We start from the raw sequence: 24,667 nt of genomic DNA on the forward strand, positions 1-24,667 counted from the left end.
CTGCATATATATATATATATATTTTTTTTTTTTTTTCATTATTTTATAACACATCTATAGTTATTTGGTGGCACAGAGTTAGACCTCGTTCTTGACTTCACACAGAAACACGTGTGGCATCACATCACTTTGTTGCAGAGACGCTATTGGTTAAATGCTGGCAAATTAGAACACAGAATGTGTGTCTGCATTCTGGAGGTCTTATAAAGTTGATGACAATAACACTGCCATAGCAAACTGTGAGATATGTAAACTTGGGATTGCTTGCCAGGTATTTTAAGTTGAGTAGCTATTTATTTTTATATTAGATTTTTTTATATATATTTACTGTTGCACTAAAGTCCAAAAATAAATAATTGATGTTATTTATTACTTGATTGTTCAAGCTACCTCACAGACGTGCTCTGCTTATAAACAGAGTTGTTGAATGTTAAAATAAGGTGAATTAAATGAAAAATAAGGAACATCCTCTTCACTAATTTTTATTCTTTTTTTTATGTATTACACAAGTATCGAATTGGGTTTTGGTATCGGTAGATACTCAAAATCAAATGACTCGGACTCGAGGGCAAAAAATCTGTTTGGGACATCTCTATACAATATACAAACAAAAAAAAACATACAAAATAAAAGCAACTAATTAAAACAAATATTTTCTAAAAATATTTGATAAAAATGTAGCGCTTAATGTTTTTTTGGTGGAGTCTAACAGCATTGAGGTACAGAAATTTATAAAAAAAAAAGTAAAATAACACTGTATATAGTCTTCATTGTATAATTACACACTATTAATCTTCACTAAAGTGGCAAACTTTATAATTTCTTGTGCCAAAATGGCTTAAAATTGCTTGAAATCTTAGTTACAGTCCTTAAAAACACATTCAAATAAAAAACTAATCACACTATTAGATTATTATTATATAGATTATATTATCTTTGTGTCAAATTACAAAAAACGAATTACAGCTTTATGCAAGGTGTTTCCAATGCAGAGCCTATGGGGCTGACAGTAAATTTGACATTATTCTCTCCTCTGGCTGCCATCATCAGTCTAACACAATTGTTTTCCTTTTTCTGAAAGTCTTGATAACACCATCATGGAGATTTTATTTTTTCAGCAAATAGGATTGTAAAAAATTAATTGTTGTCCTCTCCTATTCACTGCACTCTAAGTTTATCAAACTATGACGACTTCACTGCTGAGAAACCCAGAAATGTGAAAAGGGTCCATTGGAGGTTTGCACATTGCGATATTGATGATGAAACGATATATTGTGCAGCCCTAACTTAAACCATTAGTAAGTAGTTACTTCCCTTGCATTAATTAGTTTTTAGTGTATTTATATAAAATCTATTTTGTACATGTTTTTTGACCTTAAAAAAACACACCCAAATACCTACTTCTGATGTGTTATTGTGAACATATCGACACACATCAGTCGCTCTACACGGTTGACCACTACTTTACACGTCCATGAAATTCCTTGAGTTAAATCTTTTTGAACCTTTCAAAAACTGCTTATCTGATCCCAAGCCTGAATGAGCATAGAAAGAAGTACAGCGAAAAAAAAAAGAACAGCAAAAAAGAGAAACGATTATCATCTCTGCCCTCTAGCACGAACGCACCAATTCCCTCATTGATCGGTTCCCGCCTTCTTCCTTATTAATTACATCTGCAGTGACTGATATACCTTTATCCACTCGCTGCATGCAAACATTCCTCACCACTGCAGTGTGTGTGTGTGTGTGTGTGTGTGTGTGTGTGTGTGTGTGATGATGCTGTGATTGATGTGGCTCTAACCCTTGAAAAGCTCATTTGTCAGCGAGAGGCCAAAGCTTACTGGCTTTAATTTCCATATTTGCGCCTAGGTTTTATTTATCGCTCTTCTGCCTGCGTCTGTTTCCCCTTCTCCTGCCCTCTCTGATCGCCTCAGAATCTGTCGAAAGTCTCCTGAAACTTTTCTGAAAGCCGTCCCAAGGTCTTGGCAAAGTAAGGTGTGGAGGTACAGCTAGAGGCGAAAGTAAACACAAAGGACGTGCGTTAACCTTTATGTACAAGATCTCCGTTCTGAAGCAATTATTACTTGGCCATCTGCTATACAGAAAAGTGTGTGCGTGTGTTTTTTATAAGGAGCTGCTTTGAAGGAAAGGCAGAAAGGGGGAGCCAAGCGGCATAGACAACAACTCCAGGGTAGGTCTTTCTGTATCATATCAAGATCCCAGCCAGAGTTTTGGATCTGATAGACAGGAACTCCACCTACACACACATTTCAGGAAGTTCTTTATGAAGACTTGGCCTAGGCAGGTGACAAGAAGACAGTCTTTTCTGCTGTCGGTCTGCTCTGGGGGCCGGGACACCGCAGCAGCAGGGATGTGGAGGTGAAGGCTCTCTGAAATGCAGCTCATTGTCTTGTCTACTGTCCTCTGAGAGGACTGGGCAGCTGAGAGACTGGTAGGGGGCCAAACGTCTCACATTCCTAACAATTCCGGCATAGCAAACAAGGAGGAGCAGCCTGCCAATGTGTGTGTATTCGAAGGGAAAGTTCAGCTGATGAATGCAAATTCGGTCTCATGTTGCTAAAAACATGTAGGATAGGATTAGGTATTGACAAAAACAAGGAGTTATCCAGCAAAATATGGTATATATATATATATATATATATATATATATATATATATATATATATATATATATATATATATATATATATATATATATATATACCATATTTTGCTAGATATTTTGCCAAATAATATATATATATATATATATATATATATATATATATATATATATATATATATATATATATATATATATATATATATATATATATATATATATATATATTATTTGGTTCTCTCCTCCTAAGCTAGTTTATTGCTCATTGATTAATGACTATTTAAGATTAATTTTGAATGTAATGGAAAGAGTTGGCGAGGTTTGGGGTTTGGAATAGCTTGTGTGTTTGTAATTGTCCTTTTTTATTTTTATTGTTTTGCTCATGTCTTTATAGGACCCCCTTGAAAATGGGGATTATCCTTTAATACATTGAAATTGAAATAAGGTATAAACAAGAATTCAAGCCATTTACTTGGAATCATGGAATTTGAACTTTCGAAAGGACAATGGTATTTAAGAGTGATGGTGGGATGTTTAATGGAATGATTTTTTATTATTTTTTTCAATTTTCATCAAGCGAAACTATGAAACAACTTCAAAAGGCTTGCAATACAACCAGCTGAATAAACTACTTAATGCGAATTGTATTCTCTAGCACTTTATAGCATTTTGTAAATTGGCATACACTGTAAATACTTTGGAACTGACATTTATGGCCATGCAATGTTATTTTAGTAACATTTATACAGGATTATACCATTAACTGATTAATATTTTGAGTGTATTTTAATTTTTAGATTTTTCACTGTTTATTTATTTTATTCTATATACGTTTAAGCTTTTTATGTTTATGCTTTTCATCTAACATATTCAAAAATCAATACTATTTAAAATATTTTATAGCCAACACTGACAACACTGTTTGAATGGTACTAACAGTAGAGAATAAACTGTAAACTAAATACTACTGTTGTGGTGGCTTTTCACAGTAAATCTATCAGATGGTACAACTAAGGTACATTATAAATATAAATTTTATAAATATAAACTAGGACTGCATGACATTGGAAAAAAAACTGACAATGCAATATTTTTATTCACTGCTATTTATATTGTGATATAAATGCGACTTCACTAGATGACTTGAATAGCTCATAAAGAGTTCATAATTTTAGATCAATTAGGATGACTGTGTAGGGGAGCGTATCTTCACAATACAATTAAAAATATGACATAGTTGAATACAACAGACATAAGATGCAAATAAACAATGATTTATGATTTTCTGGAGAGTCAAACAGTATTCAGAATCAGAACTAAAATAATCACTGTCTGTATAACAATAATAATTATAACACTATATTATTTTAATTGAGTACAAATGTTTAATTACATTTTTAGCTACAAACATTTAATTTACTGTGCCCAAATGTTTAAGTTTGCTTGAAATCCTACAGTCAGGCCTTAAAAACACATGCAAATAATAAACCTTCACTTAAAGCTTGAAATTTAAAATTACTCCACCATGTTGTAAACTGTGTCTGGTCAACTATAATCTCAACTACATTACAGATCCCTGCGATGCAACTATTGTGGTTTTGCGATATCGATGCTGAAACGATATGTTGTGCAGCCCTAATATAAACTGATATGAATTACATTTTGGTTCCTCCACTGTGCTGCTACTATGGTAAAAATCCCAATACAATGGTAGCAACAATATAAACAATGCCTTCATAGGCAACTACACTACCTAACAAAAGTCTTGTCACCACTACAAGTTTTAGGAACAACAAATAATAACTTGACTTCTAGTTGCTCATTTTGTATCAGAAGTGGCTTATAAAGGCAAAGGCCTCTAGAATACACCTATTTTACCAAAATAAAAACTGATCATGTCTTGATTTTTAATTATTTAATTAGGACAGTAAGGTCTGACTTTGCTAAGACAAAAGTCTTGTCACTTAACAGAAATAATGTACAGTACAGAATATAAAGTCATGGTGCAGTGGGAAATGAATTAATATTGTGTTTGATTCCCATGAGCTTGGACGACTGCATCCATACATCTCTGCAATGACTCAAATAATGTATTAATAAAGTCATCTGGGATGGCAAAGAAAGTGTTCTTGCAGGACTCCCAGAGATTATCAAGATACTTTGGATTTATCTCCAATACCTCCTCCATCTTACCCCAGACATGCTCAATATTGTTCTTTCTGGTGACTAGGCTGGCCAATCCTGGAGCACCTTGACCTTCTTTGTTTTCCGGAACTTTGATGTGGAGGCTGAAGTATGAGAAGGAGCGCTCTCCTGCTGAAGAATTTGCCCTCTCCAGTGGTTTGTAATGTAATGGGCCGCACAAATGTCTTGTAACATCAGGCTGTTGATGTTGCTTTCCACTCTGCAGATCTCTCGCACAACCCCATACTGAATGTAACCCCAAACCATGATTTTTCTTCACCAAACTTGACTGATTTCTATCAGAATCTTGGGTCCCTGCAGATTTCAATAGGTCTTCTGCAGTATTTGTGATGATTGGGATGCAGTTTAACAGATGATTCATTGGAAAAAGCTACCGTCTGCCACTTTTCCGAATGATTAACTAGAAGTCAAGTTATTATTTGTTGCTCTTACAACTGGGATCGACGACAAGACTTTTGTCAGGTAGTATCCTGTAGGTCCTGCTAACACCATGGTGGTGTTGTTTTTTTGTGAGTATCAACTGTTAAGTATCAGCTTCTACTTGAATTCTTCCAGGTTTCACTCTCTCTATCACTTTCTCTTTTGTTCTCTTTTCATCACATTTTTGTTCTTTTCCCTCTTTGTTTGTGTCTTTTTCCTCTTCTCACTCGTGGTCATAATTGCGCCGTTGCAGAGGGCGCAGAATCATTGTCCCCTCATTGCAAAGCCAACATTTTTCCCCTCACTGTGAATGCTCTGGCCTGCAATTGCTTTTCTGGCACTCCATAAAGCACCCCCCTCAGCCCTGTCTGTCTCTTTCAACACATCTCACAGGCAGGATTACTCTTACAATCATTAGCAAATAGCACTCGCTTCAAGCAGGCTTGGCAGTGGGCTCTCTCTGGACCGCTATATTAAATTCTGCAGAAGGGTCGGGGTGGTGCGTTCGGCGCGAACTCTGGCTAAGTGGTGCTCTCTTGAAGAGCCGATGCTTTCGAGAACAGGTCATGTCCCGTCCACTTGTTTTGTTCAGTGCCAGACTGTAGAGACTGTAAAGGGCTACTCTGGACTGGGTCATAGCCATTGGTGATGGGACGTGCTTTAACAGCTTATGATGAGGAAAGAGAATTTTTTAAATGAACACTTTAAGAATTTTATATTTTAAAGTTAATAGGTTTCAAGCAACCAGCTATGGTGCTCATATGAGAAATATAAGTTGAGTTCTGCTCCTGATGCTACTTCACTGACTTTTGCTCTGGACTTTTTTTTTCCATTTCAAATTACGGTAAAACTTAATTTTGATGGTCCATTTTAGTATTAGTAGATTGCCTGCTTATTATCTGTTGATATGCTCCTTCAACAGACATTTAACTGACTATAAGAAACTTTGCAAGTACATGTCAACTTACACCGACATTAACATTAAAAGTCATCTAAAAGAAGTTAGTATGGTAGCTCAGTGGTTTGCACTGTCGCCTCACAGCAAGAAGGTCGCTGGTTTAATTCCTGGCAGGGTCAGTTTGCAGGTTCCTCCAGGTGGTCCAATTTACCCCACAGTTCAAAGAGATGCAGTATAGGTGAATTGAATAAGCTAAATTGGCTGTAGTGTATGAGTGAGCGTGTAAATGTGAAAGTGTATGGGTGTTTCCCAGTACTGCCTTGTGGCTGGACGGGCCTCCGCTGTATAAAACATCTGCTGGAATAGTTGGTGGTTTATTCCGCTGTGGCGACCTGGCTGATTTATATTACTGCGTCGAGTGATCTGTGTGATCCATGGCTCCTGCTTTGCACGTAGTCGTGCATTTATACTTCACACTTTGTGTAGCTCTGCAATAACACTTCCGAAACGCTAGCTGGCAGTAGGTTTTTATGTTCCTATGTGTCAAGTTTCTTCACAAGTGTTTTGTTTTTATCTGAACGCTACAAGTAGCTCAAACTCGCTCATTCAGAGGTGGGAACCGGCGGACGGGCAACAACTTTAATCATAAGGTAAACACAAAACAAAAGTTTCCATCTGAAGCTCCTTCACGGGACTCGACAGTTGTAAACAATCGCTCCATCGAGCTCGCGGCACTCAGCACTACCCACGTTCGTCACCGCTAATAAGCAGACCAATCACATAGCTTGCGTCGTATCTATGCGACATGTAGTAAAAATTTTTGAGAGGTGCGTATGGCGAGGTCCATGCGACCACGCGAAGGCTGCGCCGGACCATATGCGTGCGCTTGAGGCAGAAGTATAAATCAGCCTTAAGCCGAAGGAAAATTAAATTAATGAATAATCACAGATCCAATTTGGATATATTATGGAAAAAATGTACAAAATGCCTGGAAAATGTTCTTTACATTCTAATGATATTTGGCATAATAGAAAAATTACGTAATTAGGCTATTGCCACAAATATACCCATGAAACATAAGACTGGTTTGATGATCCAGGCTTACACCAGATACTTTTTATCCAAACTAGGAAAACACCAAGTGATGGGTTTTTGGAGTTCCAGATGGTATTGGGAAGATCATTCTACCAGCTCGGAACAGTGAAAGTAAATGTTCTAGAAAGTTATTTTATTTACTAAAAAATTCAAGATGGAAGCTTAAAGTCACCAAAAATGCATATCACCATTTCTCTTGTTTATGGATTATGAGATATAGCATCATTTTTTTTCCCAGAAAGCACCTGAGGGACACAGTGAACATGGACAAATGAAGGAAAGGTCTGTATGGTGCTGGTTGATGCCAGGGAGGGTCGTGGCCTCAGGGTAGAGATATAGCAAGAGAGAGCTAGATAGAGAATGAGAGGGAAAAGAGAGATAGAAAAAAAGCCCTTATTGATTCTAGGAGCTTTTGACATGCTAATGTTCTCGCTGTAGGCTTGGGTCCCCCACCTCCTCTTAGCCAACGGCCTTCAAAGGAAGCCTGCCACATAAAGACAGGGAGAATGCACTGTGCTGCCGCTGAATGGACACTCTCGCTTACCGAGCAATCTGTGCCTTAAAAAAACACCATGAACGGCATGACATGGAGAACATTGCGCTAGAGAAACAGGCACACTCTTTAAATCTCAAATGGATCGGATAAAATCTAACAGTTTGATTACATGCATCAAATCAGAGCCAAGGAAAGCAGTAACAACTTACAGAGAAAATAAACAACATTAAGACTCAAACATTTTCCTTTCTCAAATGAGCCAAAATTGGACACAGTGCAAGAATTCCTTAGACATACTGAATGCACAGGCAAAGGGTTATGGGTTGTGGGTTGCAGCCACAAGCTCGTGCTTCAAAGCAGAGGTGTGTGCGGATGAGGTGGTGAGCGAGCAGAAAGAGTTTCTGGCTTCTCAGATTAATGTCCAGCAAAGGATATTAAAGGGTAAATGTGTCAACACCAATGCAACGATGAGTGAATAACACTTCGCAACAGTTTTTTTTTTTTCAAATGATTGCTTTTCTTTGGGTCAGTTTTGCTGTGTTCGTTTTTAAAGGTTGAGGAGTGCAAATATAAATGAAAGAAATGCATGTGTGGTTAGATTGTAAAAGCATGCATGTAAGCGCACATAAATGCACTGGGAGTCTGTTAAGAGAAATATACTTGGCTTATTTAAGTAAGCCACATGTGTTGGAGAGGCACACAACATTGTAATCCTGTTAAGGGTCGTTCACATGCCAAGAGGAATGTGTGTGTGTGTGTGTGTGTGTGTGTGTGTGTGTGTGTGTGTGTGTGTGTGCTTATTATAATATGCTTGAGTTTGGTTTCTTACTCACTGATTGTTTGAAAATTGTGGTTAAATAACTTTGTGAAGAAATCTACTGTAGGTGTTGTGTTATTATAGACTGTTCTAAAAGGTCTCTTTATCTGCATGAAAAAGGGATGTCTTATTCTTTGTCTTTGTCCTAGTGAATACTCGGCAAAATACAGCTTTTTTCTCATATCACCTGCTCTGAACATGCCAGAACAGTAGTACTATTACTGTGTGTTGCTAGGGAAGGTATTTGAAACTTTATCTTACCAAGCTACAAGTTACCCATGATTTAAAATAGGTTAAATTAAAATCAAGCCTTCAATAAAACGAGAGGAAAAAGTAGTTCACTACCAACACAAAGCAGCATTGACACTATCAGAGACAAATATCCTTAAATATCTAGTCTTATAAAACATACTGTACTTAAGTTTGATTTTATGATTTATAGGGATGAACGATATATCGGCGGCCATATCATTATCGGCTGATAAATGCTATTTTTAATGTTATCATAATCGGTCCGATATCAAAATTAGGCTGATAGATTACGTAATCGTACAGAGCTGCCTGCCTCACGCATGCGTGGGAACTTGTTCAGACTTGTCCGGTGCACTATAATGGAGCTACAGTAACCTCACATTGTTTATTCCTTCAAAGTCTATCCTTTCTTTGTGTGGCATTGCTGGACACTAATAACTCAGTAAGTAACCATGTTCCTTATCATTGTAGATATGTTTTATAGAGTGTCATTGTGTATTTTGGTTAAAATCGCCTCAGGAAAAATATCACATGTGTAAACTTAATAGCAGCGCAACACACGTGCTAAACAACTCGTCGGGTTGTTTGTAATCTAATATGATTATCTTTTATTATCAACGCGTTGTATGCCATGTGTTGTTGATGTAAGATTCAGTTTAATCTGCATATTTATAATGATTATAACGAGCGCACGTGATGGCTATCAGCAACACACACACACACACACACACACACATAGTGATCAGACAGCCTTCACAGCAGCAGGGAGGAGAGGTGTCCCAGTCACTGAATCCAGCATAGGGCAGCACCTACATGTGTTTAATAGAATCTGCCAAACTCTATTTAGCTTTTAACTTGTATTGTGGGGTCAAAACCCCTCTTAATAAAAGCTTTTTCAGACTTTACATATTTGTCCATATGTACGTTACTGTAACATGTTTTCTTCAACAACATTTGAGCTGGTTTCAGTTCTTCAATCTTTCATTTTCAATTTATTTAAAATACATTTATTTTACTTGTGTGTTAATTAAATCCCATTTTGTTATTAAACCTAATATTTGTTTGCAACGGTCAAGTTGCATGTTAATTTGCTATAGAAAAGGAAATAATTTTATTTTGGCATGCTGATTTATGTGAAATTGTAGGCTATTCAGTTCATAAGATCAGTTTAAATGTTTATGGAGTTTTTTAAAACAAAATAAATTTTTACTGTATAAAAAAATAACATACTGAAATATTTATATTTATCAGAATATATTGGTTATCGGCCTCCAAATCTTAAGAGTTACTAAATATTGATATCATCCAAAATAATCCATATCGGTGCATCCCTAATGATTTACAGTTAAATTCAGAATTATTAGAATTATCATTCTTATTATGATTTTATATATATATATATTTCCCAAATTATGTTTAACAAAGCAAGGAAATTTTTCACAGTACGTCTGATAATATTTTTTCTTCTAGATAAAGTCCTATTACTAGAATAAAATCAGTTTTGAGGTCAAAATTATTAGCCCCTTTAAGCTATATATTTTTTGATAGTCTACAGAACAAACCATTGTTATAAAATGACTTGCCCAATTACCCTAACCTGCCTAGTCAACCTAATTAACCTAGTTAAGCTTTTAAATGTCACTTTAAGCTGTATTGAAGTGTCTTGAAAAATATCTAGTCAAATATTATTTACAGTCATCATGGCAAAGATAAAATAATTCAGTTATTAGAAATGAGTTACTAAAACTATTATGCTTAGAAATGTGTTAAAAAATCTCTCTGTTAAACAAAAACTGGGGAAAAAACAAACAAACAAGGGGATAATAATTCAGGGGGTCTAATAATTCTGACCTCAACTGTATGTAAAATTATGTAAATGATAAATATCTTTTTTATTTAGATTTCTTTTAGGTTTGACAAGCTTTAGATGTGGCCAGTAAAGATAAGGCTTTTTGTCAGCCTAAACTGTAACTTAATCGCATCCTAAGATAAAATATGGTTAAGCAACAGTAGTAGCTTAGCAAAATTTGCTACTTTTTACTCTTCAACATTAAGGACACTGATTTATTCTGTGATTTCTCAGCTATTTTTGAGTGAAAAACTGCCAAGCAACAACATGTAGCAACATTTCAGTGCTTCTATATAAGGCACCCATTCGAAATTCCTTTGTGAGATTTACATCGACAGAAGTGCTCCAGCAAACGTTCTTCATCTTCCCCTCCCACCTTCCCATGTCTTTCTCTCAGCGCTAACAAAGACATAAAGTCAAAACTAATTGCGTTCAGTGACAAACCGAGTGGCTTTTTCCACAGCAGCTGGTCTGAGAGAGACCAATCCACTCTAACGAAAACCCCAGGAATGAAATAAACCCTCAAGTCTAATAGCGAGCATTAGATCCAGCCATGCTTCAACCCCTCCAAATAATTACCAGTATTAATGCGCATTGTGAAGTCGCCGCTGTGACCCCTCCGGGCTAATCACTAGTGTTGCCTTGCATTGTGGAAACAGGTCTGCCGACCCCCGAAATAATCCCATTACTAAGTCTGTCCTTATTCCAGCTTCTGTTCTTGTAGACACACTCAGCTAATTGACATCTGTTAACTGACGTCCTATCTAGAAATGCCGCGAGAGAGTTCTGCGAAGAGCACTTCAGTCAGGAATCCCTGAGTATGTTGCAGGGGTTGCATGTTTGCGCAACGCCGAGTTCAAAAAGTGCTTTTGTGCACTTCTATGAATAACATTTCTTTCATTCCCATTGCCATATTTACCTACGTGAAATAACAGAGTCACTTTAGTTCCTGTCATTCATACTGCAGAGAAAAGGTTTGTCATTTAGTTCAAATTGCTGGCACTAAGATTAATTCGTGACATCAATCATCATGAATTGAAGCATTCATATTAGGCCTTCATAAACACTTCATTAGCAAAAAAGAACAACTGCATTCATGAGCTCCATCTGGTGCGTTTGTACTGAGAAAATTTTGGCAGCGTCCTAATCAAACCCGAAGACAAAGCAGCGCAGCAGCCATGCTGACTGTAAAGTTAACCGTGCCCCACTCACATAAAACAGGTCAGCAGCTTCAACGACTCATTCAGTATAGAAGATGATGGCTCGGGCCTTCCTTCCTTCAACACAGGCCCGGGTCGACCTACGACCTTCTCTGGAGGGAAGCCAACTTAAGGGTTCCATGTATGGAGTGGGAAAAGAAAGGAACCAAGCACTAACTGACAGGGGGGAATCGCATAAAGTAGCTGGGTTGGGCGCATACGTCCATCGTTGATGGACATCTTGTCAAATGAACACGAACCCTTTGGCATGAAGCATGTGTGGAGAGCAGTGACTAAATGGATGCTGGGTTAATCAGAGAGAATGGGAGGACAGACTCTCGAGCAGTGAGTCAATAAGGCTCAACTACACCAATAGATATTTACCCTGGCATGTGGATGCTGAGACAGCGCTGTCCACACCACTGTATCGGTGATGCTAAAGGAGATCTGTGCTCAACTCAGCTCTTCTGATCTAACGTATCCAGACTGTCGGTAATGAATGTGTGCCAGACGGCGTAATTAAAATATAATTAAACACCAGAGAGATGAGACTAGCTCTATCGGAATTTCTCAAAAGGGAACACAGGCTAGTTCGCATTAGTAAAAAATTGCTTAGCGTGTAATTTCGACAGACTTTCTTGGGAAATGTTGTAAATTCATCAAGGATATTATAGAGTTTCTACTTAATATGAGTATTTGAGGCATTTTGCCTTACCGCGATAGTATCACACCTTTTGAACATATAGTAAAACATATTTGAAGTTATCTTTTGAACATATAAGTTGTTTTCAATCATGTGGTTCTGGTGACGTGCGAAATTCAGATGGAGGGCAGGAAGTAAAAATCAGAATGGATGACATAGAGAAAAGTCCACATTTTTGCGATTAAACCATATTTCAAAGCAGATATACATAGAAAGTAACCACATATGTGAGGCATGATCCTTATATCATGAAGAGGGCCGAGTTTTCTACTGAACTAAAATATATATTCATGTTATCGAGATGTTAGATACTGTATAAGCTATTACGTCACATGAAAAAATACTATAGTAAATACTATAAATGTTTGGAAGCATACTATAGATGATTTAATTAAACTGTGGTAGTAATTACATTGTTGCTGTGGTATGACACACCTGTAGTAATAAACAAATTATTCAATAGGCTTCAGATTTCTACGCTATAATTATTACACTAATGTTAAAGTATTTATGACAGTTTATCAGATTACTACAGTATTCTGTAGCATTCATTAACAAAGAGTTGTACACATTATATACTTTACTATGTGGTTCAAAAACAGGTTTAATATAAATTACTATAGTTTTTTCCCCATGCGGATATCTTCAAGACATCACAAAATAACAGATAAAAAACAAACAAAAGGGTGGACGCATAGTCTACATTATTAATTATTTATTTTTGTAATGGCAAAAAAGAGCTCCACAATAATAACCATCTAGTTTTGTCGCAAACATCTCGATTTTCACGTTACAATTGTTTATTCCACCAAAACGCCAGTAAAGACTTGGACTATTGGAAGACAAGACAGATAATTCATTACAGCGATTACATGATAGGTACATTATGTATATTCTCCTGGATTATGTGGTGGTGTTTGTATTTGAACACATTAACCTGTTTATACACATAGCTAGGCCTGTTTATAATCTTTATTGGTGCTGTCAAGCTAATTATTGTGCTCAAAAATGTTTGTACACATGGATGTATTAAATAAATATTACATGCCATATTACTTTTCTTTCATTTTACAGCCAATTTTTTTGAACTTTCTCCCCTTTATGAGCAAAAACCTTTGGAAGTCCATAAAAGCTGTTCGGCATTTCTTATTTTGGCCGATTAACAACTATAAACAACAAAAAAGAGAAACATTTTGATGTTCTGATAGCGATTCCAATGTAGAAGTATCACTTTTTGCCCTTCATCTGAATTTCGCACATCATCAATGACGTCATGTGAAAACAACCCATCGACCTTATTCTACAATGCGGAAGTGCGCTCGTTTTTGCGATTGTTTTAGGACTTCCGATTCAGTTGCCTATGGAAGAAATGACTAGAAATAATAAATGGCAGAAAATAGTCAAACTACTCACTCTACAAACAAGTGTTTGCATGACTATACATAAAAAGTAGAATAATATAATAAAAAAAGATCAGCTTGCAACGTAAAGCAGCATTACGAGCTGTTTTTAACCTCTAAAAATGAATGGATGTGAATGACACCGGAAGTTTCGAGCCAAAAATATTCAAATGGCTGCGCCCACTCGTACGCAAAGAATAAGGTGAATAGTAAAGCATACTTGAAATTCTCTTTTGAACACATAGTAAACGCTTTAAATTTTGGTAAGCAATGTACATCTGGTCACTTTAATTTACAAGGTATCTTCACTGTACATGACTAAACATAGTACTACTGTAATTTATAAGTACCTACAAAACAATGGAATCTGGCCTCCATAAGTTACAACCAAAAGAGTACCATGCTTCACTTTCATATAATTCAGAATTTCTTCACCTTCTGAATATATCACCTCACCCCATTTGTATTCTCACTCCTAAGCTAGCATAAGAATATGTGCAACAGTTCACAAGCACAAAGTATCCTGTTACACAAATGACTGTGAAGGTAGAAAGGTTCAGAGATTGCGTCAGAAAGTAGGGGTTAGTTAGGGTTAGTGGGGTAGTTTCTTTGAAAGAGGGCATCGAACAAAGTTGCAAAAACTGAATTCTATAACTTCACCGATGTCTGAAACTCTCATTAGCATGGATGCTAACAATTCGGTCAGAGAGGGACAGTCACCTCCATCCCGCACCCTTCCCACCAGTTCTGTCCTTCAGGCCGTTTTCCGCCCCCGGTGCATCCATCACAACATGACAACCGAAGAGCTGTGAGCTGTCAGGGGAGCTTCCGTATGGAAGCACCGAATGATGATAGACAGGAAGAGGTCAAGGAGAACAACACACACATGAGCAAGCAATTGCACACATACAGACAGAGAGAGAGATGCAGACAGACCAGAGCGTCTGAACTCTGCATAAGAAGTGCAAACATCAGACTCGGCCAATTCAAAAGATGTGGGTTTAATCATGCGAATCGTATTATCCAAATGATTTCAAACATATACAGCACATCGCCATGATCACAGAGTGAAGAGGTTGGACCCAACCTTCGCCCGCTCTCGCTGAAAGGACGAGCCGCCCATTGTCTTTGAGAGACAAGTTTGCTGGCTTTGCATTTCACGGACAAAATATGCAAATGACGTATTTGTTTGATATCAAAGGGCACCTCGCTCCATCTCTCTCTCTATCTCTCTTCCCCGGGACAGCTGACAGTCCATTCAGGGGCCGATGGAGGGGCTCAGAGTAGAGAACTGAGGAGGATCGTGACAGGAATCAACATATGTGCTTGCCATCAAAAGCAAAAAGGAAGTGTTGAATATTCATAGGTGGGAGCATTTTGGCAGACGGCGACTATTGTCTAACAAAGAAAAGAGCAAAAACAACTCACAGCTGAGGATGATGAGTCTCATACACCTGCTCATAATTATGACAGCAATGAGATACACGAGCAAGCTTTTCCTAATTAGGCAAGCACACACACACACACAGCAATACACAGGTGCAAAGTTTACACAAGGAAAAAAAAAAGCTGTACCTCAACAATAACACCGGATCAATACCTATCCTCAAGTACACCAATTTGCTTAATGTGTGATTAAAGCTAAAATGTACTTTTGCACAGCGAAGTCAATACAAACGCTGTTCTCCTGAGAGTCTATCTCAGCTTACATACATAAATAATGCCTTGTCAAGCATCGTTTTTCCTTCCAGTTACACAAGCCGCTGTCTGTTCTGATTCAAAGAGCAGTGTTTCATATTATCACACCTTCCCATCATGCTCTAGTTTTTCAAACCCTTTATCCTTTCTAATTACTTAAATATGCATGAGCTGTTTTACATTAGCGCCCATTACAAAAATAATGTGGCGGCACCACTGCTGAGTGATGCATCAGATGGTGCTTTGATTAGCCTATGGTTCTTGTATTACAAGGTACATCCAAAAATACCACAGCATCGCTAAAAAAATGTAAAATATATATATTTTATCCCGATATATTTTTGTAGCATATATGTTTATGGATCATTCCTATGATGGTGACCCTCTGATACAGTGTAGGTATCAAATTGCAAAATTATGATACTTTTAAATGGCCAAACAAAAGTACATGTCCAACCTAAGTATTATGACAAAATGCCAAATTGTACAATGGAACTGATATAATATTTGTGTAAGCATGTTTTCTGAATGTCCTATATACTTGTTTCACTATGCTTTATTTTTGGTCATTTCCCATCCTAATACCATGGTGTCATTTCATTCTGTGGTGGATTCCATAATGGATGTCTACTATATATCCAGTTCTGCAATAATATCATAGTTTTAGTCAAGAGAGCTGAAAACTCACTCTTGTTTGTTGGAGTTTTACTAAAGTATGTGTCGTCTACAGTGTAGTGAAACACTAAAAGTGGGCTGTCATTCTCCATTGCAGCCTAGCACCTCAGCGGGCTTTTACACGTCTCCAGCTCGTTGGACGCCCACTAGCAAGCGGAGATTTCCTCTCTGTCCTCACCTCCTACTCAACACAGCAGATGAGCAGTGAGAAAACAACAAACTCTTATAAAGAAGAAAAGATACCAAATCCTCTGGCCAAGTCTCCTCTCCATTCACCAATGGAACGGCGGCTGTTTCTCTCGCTCCTCTGTTCTTGGACCTGTCCGTCTAGGCTGCAGCTGTCAAAATTTTGACGTCTTAATCAATCTCGGCCATGACCCCCGTCTCTCGGGGAGGAGATGCAGATAAAGCCAGGGGTCACCCCTGACCCTGTCTAGTGTTCCACCACTCGCGCCCCCATCCCTGATCACGACATCCCAACAATTGGGGAATGGCTTCTATTGAGGCCTTCTGGGGTATTGGGGCTTGTATACCTTATCCTCAATAGGCTTTTTTCACAAGGTCCTAGGGACGCCCCATTGAGAAAGTTCTTGCCCTCTCCTACACCCTCACATTGAAGGTGAACCTCTGCATCCCTCTCTTGGCCTGAGCTGCACACACAGACTTATTAAAAAGACAGTGACTCGCATCTGCATGCTGGGAGAGAAAGCCACCTTTTGAACCCGCTTCAATGAGAAAACAACTGCCTGTTGCCAGGCTGAAGACAGCATTTGATGGCTTAATCAGCCACTGATGATAGGCTCATGCTTAAATAAAGCAGATATAAAAAGATGGCCTAAGAATATATAGCCTGAAGTAGTTTTAACTTGCATACTTATCCTGCCAACAGCTTTACTGGTTCTGCCACAAAAGAATGTTACATTTTAATGTATACGAGATTTATTTTTTTTTACTAAATGCAACATTTTTGTAATAAAATGGAACAAAATTACTATAATAGTTTCCTTTTATATGAAAAAAATATGCAACAGACCAGAAATTATACAGCTCTACAGTAATTCACCTTGAGGAACTCATTATACTTTTGAAGACAATGACGGAAAAAGAGGTAAAAAATATTTCAATTCTTTGCAATGGTTTGGACCTCATATATGTTAGCCAACTACTCTTTTGTTTTTTTGCTCGCAAAAAAAAAAAGAAAAAAAAAGTGCAATACAAATGCGCAATAAAAGTTTGTGAGCTATATGAACACAATACATCTGAATGTAATAACGGTGTTACCGTACTATAAGTTTGTTCCGCTAATCTGAAAATCTGAACCAGCAGTCTTGTGCAGACAACTGCCCAGAAATTAAACAAATTGTCCTTTAATTACCAGCTTTTTAGACTAGAAACTTTTTCACTTTTTATTGATGTGTGAGTTGGGAAATTAAATCTGAAAACTTCTGCTGATGCAAAACAACAGAAATTTGAAAAACGCCCTTTACCCAGTATCACAGTTTAATGAAATCATCATCATCAGCCCTGAAGTTAAGTAAAACGTTCCACCAAATGTCTTTGTGGAAACGGCGTTCTGCTCTCAGTAAATTACAACCTCTTTCCTTCATTTCAACATTTCTATATGGCAAAAGAGAGCAGAGGGAAAAAGACAGAAAGCAAGAAGTAAGCAGGGAACCCGGCCACTGCCAGCGTGGTCTACTAATAAAAAAGTGTCCAAGAAAAACGTTCAGAACTCTGAGAATGGCCTTTCTCAGTGTACCCCTTCAACCACCCACACGAGCTCATCCACTAAGAGAGATCATCCGCGGTGAATCCTGACCGCCCCCCTTGAGCTCACAGGAGCCCTAAATTACAGCCCGTATTTGTCATGCAATTAGCCCGCTGAGATAGCGCTCATAAATAAAGGCCGTTAGACTGGCCAGTCGGCCGTTTATCACCCCGCTCAAGCGATGACCCTCTTCTGGACCAGACGGAAAAGAAAGAAAGGGCGTGCTCAAACTGTCTACATGTCCTCTGGCTCTTCCTTTCTGCCTGTGCTGACCTCAGCATTACCCCAAACAGTATATCACAGCTTTTTCAGTGCCGTATGGCCTGACTACGGACACTGGGAATCAAAGCCAGAATGGAGAAAGAGAAACGGCCCTCTGGTGACAGAAGCAATCTATCTGATCCTCTTCTTTTCTTCTTTTATCTCTCCTGCTCTTTCAGTGTTTTGCCAATCGCATCTTTTGGCTTTAATGTGAACTGAAAACCACCGCACATGCTCCTGAGAGATAGCAATGAAGAACGAGAGTGAAAAGGCTATGCAAGCCTTCGCCCATGATCTAATTAAGCGGATTCTGCACATAAACCACACGACTGTTGCTCCAACAAAATAATTAGCACCAACGCTTCTCATGCACAAACCCGCAGGGAGGTGTTTTAATATCAAACAGGGCAATTCATAATCATAACCAGACCTCTCGAATAGCAACACTCTCTTAATCCACAGTGATCCGCCGAGTACCCAGCTGTCTACATCTGAGTAAACTCTCACATCCCTAAAGGGTGAAAGGGCATCCAGGTCAGCTTCACTTACAATGATCTCATCTTAAATTCTAGAATATATCGCTGCTGGGCTGTATAGGGGCTTTTTTTTGCTTTCTGTTTGAGAGGTGGATAAGTCTGAAATCATAACAGAACCTGGTGTGGAAAAACTTGAGCAAAGGAGGTATCCGAGGTCTTACCTTGGCATGTCCCTTCATGTTCTTCATAGCCAGGGTTACACAAACAGTTTCCAATAGGCACCAGCCATTCTCCGTCTGCTCCGCAGTACATTTTAGGGACCTCACGTTCCTCAGAATTGTCCACACAGGATCCACGTACCTCCACTAGCGATGAAGTGTCTGCCCCGGTGGTGGTGTCTGGAAACTGGGCCAGGTTGCGTACAGTAAGGGGGCATTTCTTGTAGAAGATCCGTACTGATACCAAGGCAATGCAAGCCCCAACGTCCTGGAAGGCCAGGTAGAAGCCCTTCCTTGTCAAAATTCCCACATCCCTCACTTCCGTGTTCAGCTTCATGATGCGGTCTCCTATGTCCACCTGCGTAAAGCTTTCATCAGCCGCAATGGTGTCGATTTTGGTGAACTGGTTCTCTCGGATGTACCGCTCTTTGTCATTGTTGGACTCATAATAGTAAAGATTAAAGGTCTCCTTGCAGGTTCCCATGACTCCTGGCAGACTGTTGCAGTCACGCAGGGTGAATTTGATCTCGATGTAGACCCGCTGAGCTCCGCCACGGGGGATCCAGTCCGTTCGGAGCCAGTTGTTCTGGCTGGGTTCCATTACGTTGCACACCTGGTACGTCCTGATTGGCGTATTCTTCTCATCCATGATGCTCACCTCTTCCCACTGTGAGAGGAAAGACAGAAAGGTAAGTAAGCCTGTAATGCTTCTGCTCGTTCTCACAGCAGGTGCACACTATTCCAGGCCCATTGCTGGAGATGTTCCACAGACCAACAGCTGCAATGATGCAACGATTTCAATGATTAGGATATGATAATGAGAATGCAATCACACATCTGCCAGATTCTGTGCACTTATTATGTGCATGTGTTGCTCCAAACCTTAAAGAGATAACAAAACATCCTGTAATCATTTACCAAACCTGTTTGACTTCTTCTTCTTCTCTCTGAGTGAAATAAAAAAGATATTTTAAAGACTATTGCTACAGCTTATGTATAACTACACTGAAACCCAACAGTACATTTTCATTTTGAATTAAATTATCCCCCATTTTAATACATTATAATTTGTTAGAACAAACAAATTCTTTGACCACCTAAAAACATAATTGTAATTTTTTATTACTATTCCTAGACTACTTTTAAATAAACAAAACCTCATTAGGCTCCATTTCTGTTCATCAGACCTGAGAAAAGAGTTCAATTGTTTGGTTGCAGTGCCTGGGAAAATAGACGTTTATAAGTACAGTTTCCAATAACAATACAACATTACCAACACACTTGCGCATACACCAAACAAACGCAGTGCCCAGAAATCTTTACAAGAACGCCCTGATTTCCTGGTCGCCATTAATCCCATATTAGGCCATTGTAATACTATGAGGCCTAGAGTTTGACGCTTCCTGCTGGTGAGAGTTTCAAATGAGATGTATGCAATGAAGGAGAGTTTTGAAAAGGCCTGTCACGATCTATGACGTTGTCTTTTCTTCTCGCCTTTTTACTCTTTGTAAGTCGTAAGTGTAGAAATCCCAGCTGTCACGCTGATAAAGCTGTACATTTGGCCCACTTGCGTGCGAGAGGGGGCTCTGTCGGGACCCTGTCAATCAAATGGTTTTGATGAGATAAAGCAGCAGAGAGTGGGGGGACCACATTTCTCCAAATGCCAAGTTCACTATTAGACCTGAAACCAAGCAAAATGTGTAAGGAAAAAACAAAGAAGCCTAATTGTGGCATAATCAATCGAATCGCAGATAAAAAAAACTACACGCATCTTTGAACAGATTGATTTACATATTAAAAAAAAAACAAAGAAATTTATAAAAAATTATGCATGATGTACTGATGCAATTTTAGACAAATAATAATAATAATAATAATAATACATACATACATACATATACACACACACACACACACACACACACACACACACACACACACACACACACACACACACATATATATATATATATATATATATATATATATATATGTATATATATATATATATATTGGTTACAATGCTTTCCCAGTGATGTACGTAAAACATATGCTGGATAAGTTGGCAGTTCATTCCGCTGTGAGGGCGCCACAGCAGAATGAACTGGCACCTTATCCAGCATAAGATAAATATGCTAAGCCGAAAAAGAAAATGAATGAATGAATTGTTACATTGCTCGTTTTGCATAAAAACACACTAACAATATTTATTTACATATAAAAAAAGCCTTTAAAATTGCAACATTTAATTTTTTACTGCATAATAAGTGAAATCAAGTATGAACATCATGAAGTAAACTGGCCAAAGAGGTAAACAATCTATATAATTACAGAATGTTTTTTTAAAGGAAACAAATAGCAATAAAATCTCCGCGTGTTTAAACATCAGCACATTTATACTGTGTTTATGTAAGCCCTAAACATACCCGTTTTAGACAAAACATAATTTCTTTGTCATATACGCTTAGTACACTGCACCAAGTACCTGAAAGTTTCCAAATATGAGACGCCAATGCACAGATAATGTAAAAAAAAAAAACAAAAAAAAAAAACATTAACATTATAATTACAAAGCACAGCATCTCTAAATGAATTATCTTGAGCACAAGCACTTAAAATTAAGCCGTTTCTCAGTCTGTATGAAACATCAAATTATAAGAACAAAGCCATTTCATCTCTCAGATTTTATAATTATGGATGTTTGTGCAGATTTCATTAATCGTCTGCACTTATCTATGCACTAATGCAAAAAATACTGATTTAATACAGTGTGATGCCTCCTAAATCGATTTCCATCACTTTTTTTGGTATGCTTTTGGCACAACATGAGGCCTTGGTTAGACCTTGTTTTATTAGAACAGCAAATCTATTGTGCAAAATATATTCTAATTCCTGCAGCTTTAAATGTACAAAAATATCTCCCAAAAACAATTAACACCTTCTAGAGTTGTTAAGAGGAATTTTTCCACATAAATACTGAAGGAAAAGCAACATTGTCTGTCCTCTGTAGACTTACCCCTCCTTCCGTCGGACTTGCAACCCATTTCAATTCTCCTTGCACAGTTCTCGAGTCCAGCAGTGTCACTGCGGAAAGACAAAATGCTATGAGTCACTGAATATGGATCATCAACCTCTTTATGACTAGATCAAACTACCTTGTAAGTCATCGAAACTTGTTTCTGCCACTAAGCTTTTGTTCCCAACTGCACAGTTATTACTCTCTCCATTTTCTCAAAGCACACTGATTAAGGGTCACAAAGACTCTATCTATTGGTTATGGTTAAATAATACAGAACATTTGGCCTAAGTATGCAATTTAAAGATTCTGATTATGCCATGATTGTGTATTGTTTAAATCAGCATCCTAAGTTGGCTATTGTCCAAGCAAAATTAGGTGTTTTGAGATAATAAGTGCGATGAATGTAAAGATTATACTAAAATGACTGTTAATCTGAGCTTTTAAAGTAGCTATATATATATATATATATATATATATATATATATATATATATATATATATATATATATATATATATATATATATATATAATTCCAAAACAAAGCCTTAGGATTGAAGTATTTAAAAAATCGTGAAGTATGATGCCAGTTTAACTGAGACTTATATACAAATTGTATCGGAACGCTTGAATCATTCGTCGGTCCGCGTTTTTGTAGATTCATCAACGAATTTCGCGCATTTAATGTAAATAGTTTTAATAATTGACAGAAGAATTGTGGACTATTTCTTTTTTCCATTCTGGTATCTCCACATGCCACAAAATATGAATAAACGAATAAAATTAGCAAAAAGAAACTTCCAACAAAATTGGAAATCGGCTGAAGCAGTGTTTACTCCCAATTAGTGTCCGAGTTTAAACTTCTTTTGAAGAAGAAAAAACGGCTCAGCTTTCCATTCGATTTGCGGGTTTTGGGAACCACAGACATTTGGAGATACCCAAAGGGACTTTCGGAGAAAAAAAACGTTATATAATTCCTTTTCGCTGGTGAGATAAAGTGTCGAAATGAATAAAACAAATGGCAGTCACAGCGCTGTGCCACTCTCCGTCCCAAGTGGCAACCCAAACAACAACAAAACATAACTCTTGTTGAAATTTCCTTGGGCTTTGGTAAATCCTTACCTTCATTAGGAGGGTAGACCCGCGCGGTTAATGCAAAAGTCGGTATCCAGATTATTAGCGCAAAAGTCGCTGTGAACACAAGCGCAGCCATTGGTGTCATTTCGTGTGCGTCTCCTCCGCTCCGCGCGCGGACCGAAGTTGCGTCTGTCCCGGTGGAATTAGCGTTTGAGAGTGATGCACAGAGCACTGCTGAACACCGCCGAGGGGCGGATCTTTACTGCCTGACGTGCCTGTCACAGCGAGACACCAAAAGTCAACAGTCCATCCATTCGGGTAAATAGCCAGCCCATTTTTCAGGTATATGATAATTGAAAGAATTGTATAAGAACAAAAAGTCTTTCTTCTTTCAATCTATTGCTCAATCATAAAAAAAACTCGGCTCGCCTGTGTGTGAGAATGCAGAGCGCGCGCGTTAAGGAGAATGCGTTAGAAAATACATAAAGGAAGAAAAAGGCGCTGCTTTTACATGCTGATCCTAGTCCATACTATATGGGTAATACCCTGGTCAAATTTATTATAGCGGTGTACGTCATGCAAAATACTGTATGAAGCGCGCAAGTCATTAAAGTTAAGTCAAACAGCTTTATAACGGGAAGAGCAAGTGCGCCGTCTAGTGTTTGCTATTTATCCATCTAATCCACGGCGCTCAATAAAATAATCAGTGTTTCTAAACTTTCTAGGTCGTGCTTAAATACTTATCACATTGCTAATAAGCAGGTCATCAAGAGGAAACTGTACACATTTAATGAATAATTAAACACTTACATAATAGAGAATGGAATTATGTTTGAAAACGTAAGCATGAGTATTTGCTTATTCTAATATTATCACTTGACTATTCTTATACTGCAGTGCTTTTTGTGCTACAGTTTGAGACAGAAGTCGGACTCGTCATCCCAAATCTGATCATTTCAAAATTATTTAAAAACTGATATTTTATATCATTCAGCATTGCTGCGGCACAATAATAAAACCAAACGTGCACAAATATTTTATCACCTTATTGATATGGATCATGTAACATATTCTTTTTTTCGATTACGTTGTATTGATAAGTTTGTTGTGTGAATAAGAATGAGTCAGGCCGACTGAGCCCTGAACCACTTTTTTCAGAACCCGTTTTGTGAACTGCGTCAACTTTTTTTAAAGCCCCAAAAGAGAGATTCATTTGCGCATCGGGCACTGCTGCTACTACAAAGCCTAAAAGTTATTAAATGTTAGGATGAGACCCTTTATGCCTTTATCAACTGGACGCCTACACTGCACGACCTCATCCTGCCCCTGTCAATCAAGCGTTTCATGACGCCCACAGAGTCAGAGTTGCGCACCAAATGCGTCTTTTCCATCCTAGAATTCCATCAATAGCAGCAGATGCGTCGATTTCGCTTCACGCTTTGCACCGTACTTGCTTGCGCCCACCTGACGAGCCAATCCACATCCTGTAAAGGGTGTCGGGTTGACTGTGTGCTGACAAC

General features: G+C 38.0%; 1 protein-coding gene across 2 annotated transcripts in view; it reads right to left on the reverse strand.

Moving 5' to 3' along the window:
* Positions 1–23,456, reverse strand: part of epha4a (eph receptor A4a) — a 62,206-nt gene extending 38,750 nt beyond the window's left edge. For both annotated transcript variants that reach the window (XM_056479260.1, XM_056479252.1), the window contains exons 1-3: positions 23,193–23,456; positions 22,070–22,137; positions 19,057–19,720 (exon numbers count right to left, since the gene is read on the reverse strand). In XM_056479260.1, coding sequence (XP_056335235.1) covers positions 19,057–19,720; positions 22,070–22,137; positions 23,193–23,292 — 832 coding nt within the window. In that variant the 5' untranslated portion in view covers positions 23,293–23,456. The remainder of the gene's footprint in view (positions 1–19,056; positions 19,721–22,069; positions 22,138–23,192) is intronic.
* Positions 23,457–24,667: the final 1,211 nt, after the last annotated feature.

The sequence above is a fragment of the Danio aesculapii genome, chromosome 2, assembly GCF_903798145.1.
Source record: "Danio aesculapii chromosome 2, fDanAes4.1, whole genome shotgun sequence".
In the NCBI taxonomy this organism is placed as follows: Eukaryota; Metazoa; Chordata; class Actinopteri; order Cypriniformes; family Danionidae; genus Danio; species Danio aesculapii.